We start from the raw sequence: 1401 nt of genomic DNA, 5'->3' as shown, positions 1-1401 counted from the left end.
TCTGTTCCTTGGTGACCTCAGTCTTGCTGGCGCTCTGCTTCTGTTCCTTGGTGGTCTCAGTCTTTCTGGTGCTCTTCTTCTTTCCCTTGGTGCCCTGAGTCTTGCTAGAGCTCTGCCTTGGGCTCAGGGAAGTCTTGGCTTTTCTGGAGCTGCGGCTCAGGTATTGGTCCTCCCTGCTTCCAGAGGATTGAATCTTCAGCACTGAAGACTCAGAGCTTGTCACAGCAGTGGCTGAAGTGCTCTTATCTCCATAGTAGAGCGTCGACATCTCTGTCTCTGAGGCGCTTGTGGTCCTGACTGGGAGGGGTATACCAAGAGCACCTGTCAGGCCTGCCTCACCTCCCCTGGACAGCTCCAGGAAAGGGGCCTTCTAGGTCTCACTCAGGCCTGCATCCCTGAAGCTTTGCATGGCCAAAAGGACAGAAAGGGCTGCCAGACCATAGTAGCCCAGCCCACCTCAGTGCCCTAGGCTGGGCTGTGAGATGTAGGGTGATATCTGATGGTCCTGTGCCCCATACCTGCCCCACTCTGCTGGCTGCCCCCTGCCTTCTGTGCTCCTGCTACACAGATAGCCCACTGGCTCTGGGCCCTTTCCCCAGCTGCACCCTGCTTCACTCTTCCCATACCTGACTAAGCTTCATCTTCCTTCAGACCTAGAAGCCTCTTTTGTCCCCCGAAAAGGGGAGTAAGTGCGCCCACACCTCTAGGGCTTCCCCGCACTATCTTCCACACTGGCTCCTGGCTGGCTGGTCCCCTGTTTACCTTCATCCTTTCAGACTGGACTCAGTGCTCCCAGAGCAAGAGCTGTGCCAGTCATCCCTATCCCCAGTGTGGGGCAAAGGTCTGGCCCAGAGCACCTGATGCCTTTGTTGGATTGCACTGAATGAAGGAAAGGGCCTGGGCACTGCATTCCTTTCCTACCAAGGACCACACACACTGACCCTGGGGGCTCTGGGCAGAGCAGCCCACCAGCTTTGCCCCTTTTGTTTCTTCCAGGAAGAACTGGGGGGAAGAGCCACTGGGATATGCACAGGGTTTGTGGGCTTATTTCAGGGACAGGTCTGGGTGAGGAATGCGGGAGGAGCAGCAGCAACTGTGAAGTGTGTGTGGGCGAGACTCAGCCTCCCTGTCTTGCATGGGCATCATCCCGCTGAGTTCTCACCACACCCCTGCAGGCTTGGGATTCCTGTTGCACTGGAGCCACACAAGGCCTCACAGCAAGAAACGGCAGAGCCCAAATTCACACCCCGGCCAACAGTCTCAGACCTCTGGTCTTTGACCACTCTGTTGCCTGGGCTGGCTTAGGCCTGGTAGGTGCACTGGAGACTTACAGCACAAGATGGAGCCTGAGGAGGTCTGGTCGGGGTAAGCCTCTGTCAGGGACGTCACCTTGTCCAGTTC

General features: G+C 57.0%; 1 protein-coding gene across 1 annotated transcript in view; it reads right to left on the bottom strand.

Annotated features, from left to right (window-relative positions):
• Positions 1-1401, bottom strand: part of TTC16 (tetratricopeptide repeat domain 16) — a 15129-nt gene that overhangs the window by 558 nt on the left and 13170 nt on the right. The window contains exons 11-12 of the mRNA XM_003785427.2: positions 1332-1389; positions 17-297 (exon numbers count right to left, since the gene is read on the bottom strand). Of these exons, the coding sequence (XP_003785475.2) occupies positions 17-297; positions 1332-1389 (339 nt within the window). The remainder of the gene's footprint in view (positions 1-16; positions 298-1331; positions 1390-1401) is intronic.

This window comes from Otolemur garnettii, unplaced genomic scaffold (assembly GCF_000181295.1).
Source record: "Otolemur garnettii isolate 467f Iridium unplaced genomic scaffold, OtoGar3 scaffold00014, whole genome shotgun sequence".
Lineage (NCBI taxonomy): Eukaryota > Metazoa > Chordata > Mammalia > Primates > Galagidae > Otolemur > Otolemur garnettii.
The sequence above is the reverse complement of the archived record's forward strand: the minus strand, read 5'-3'. Positions and strand labels throughout refer to the sequence as shown.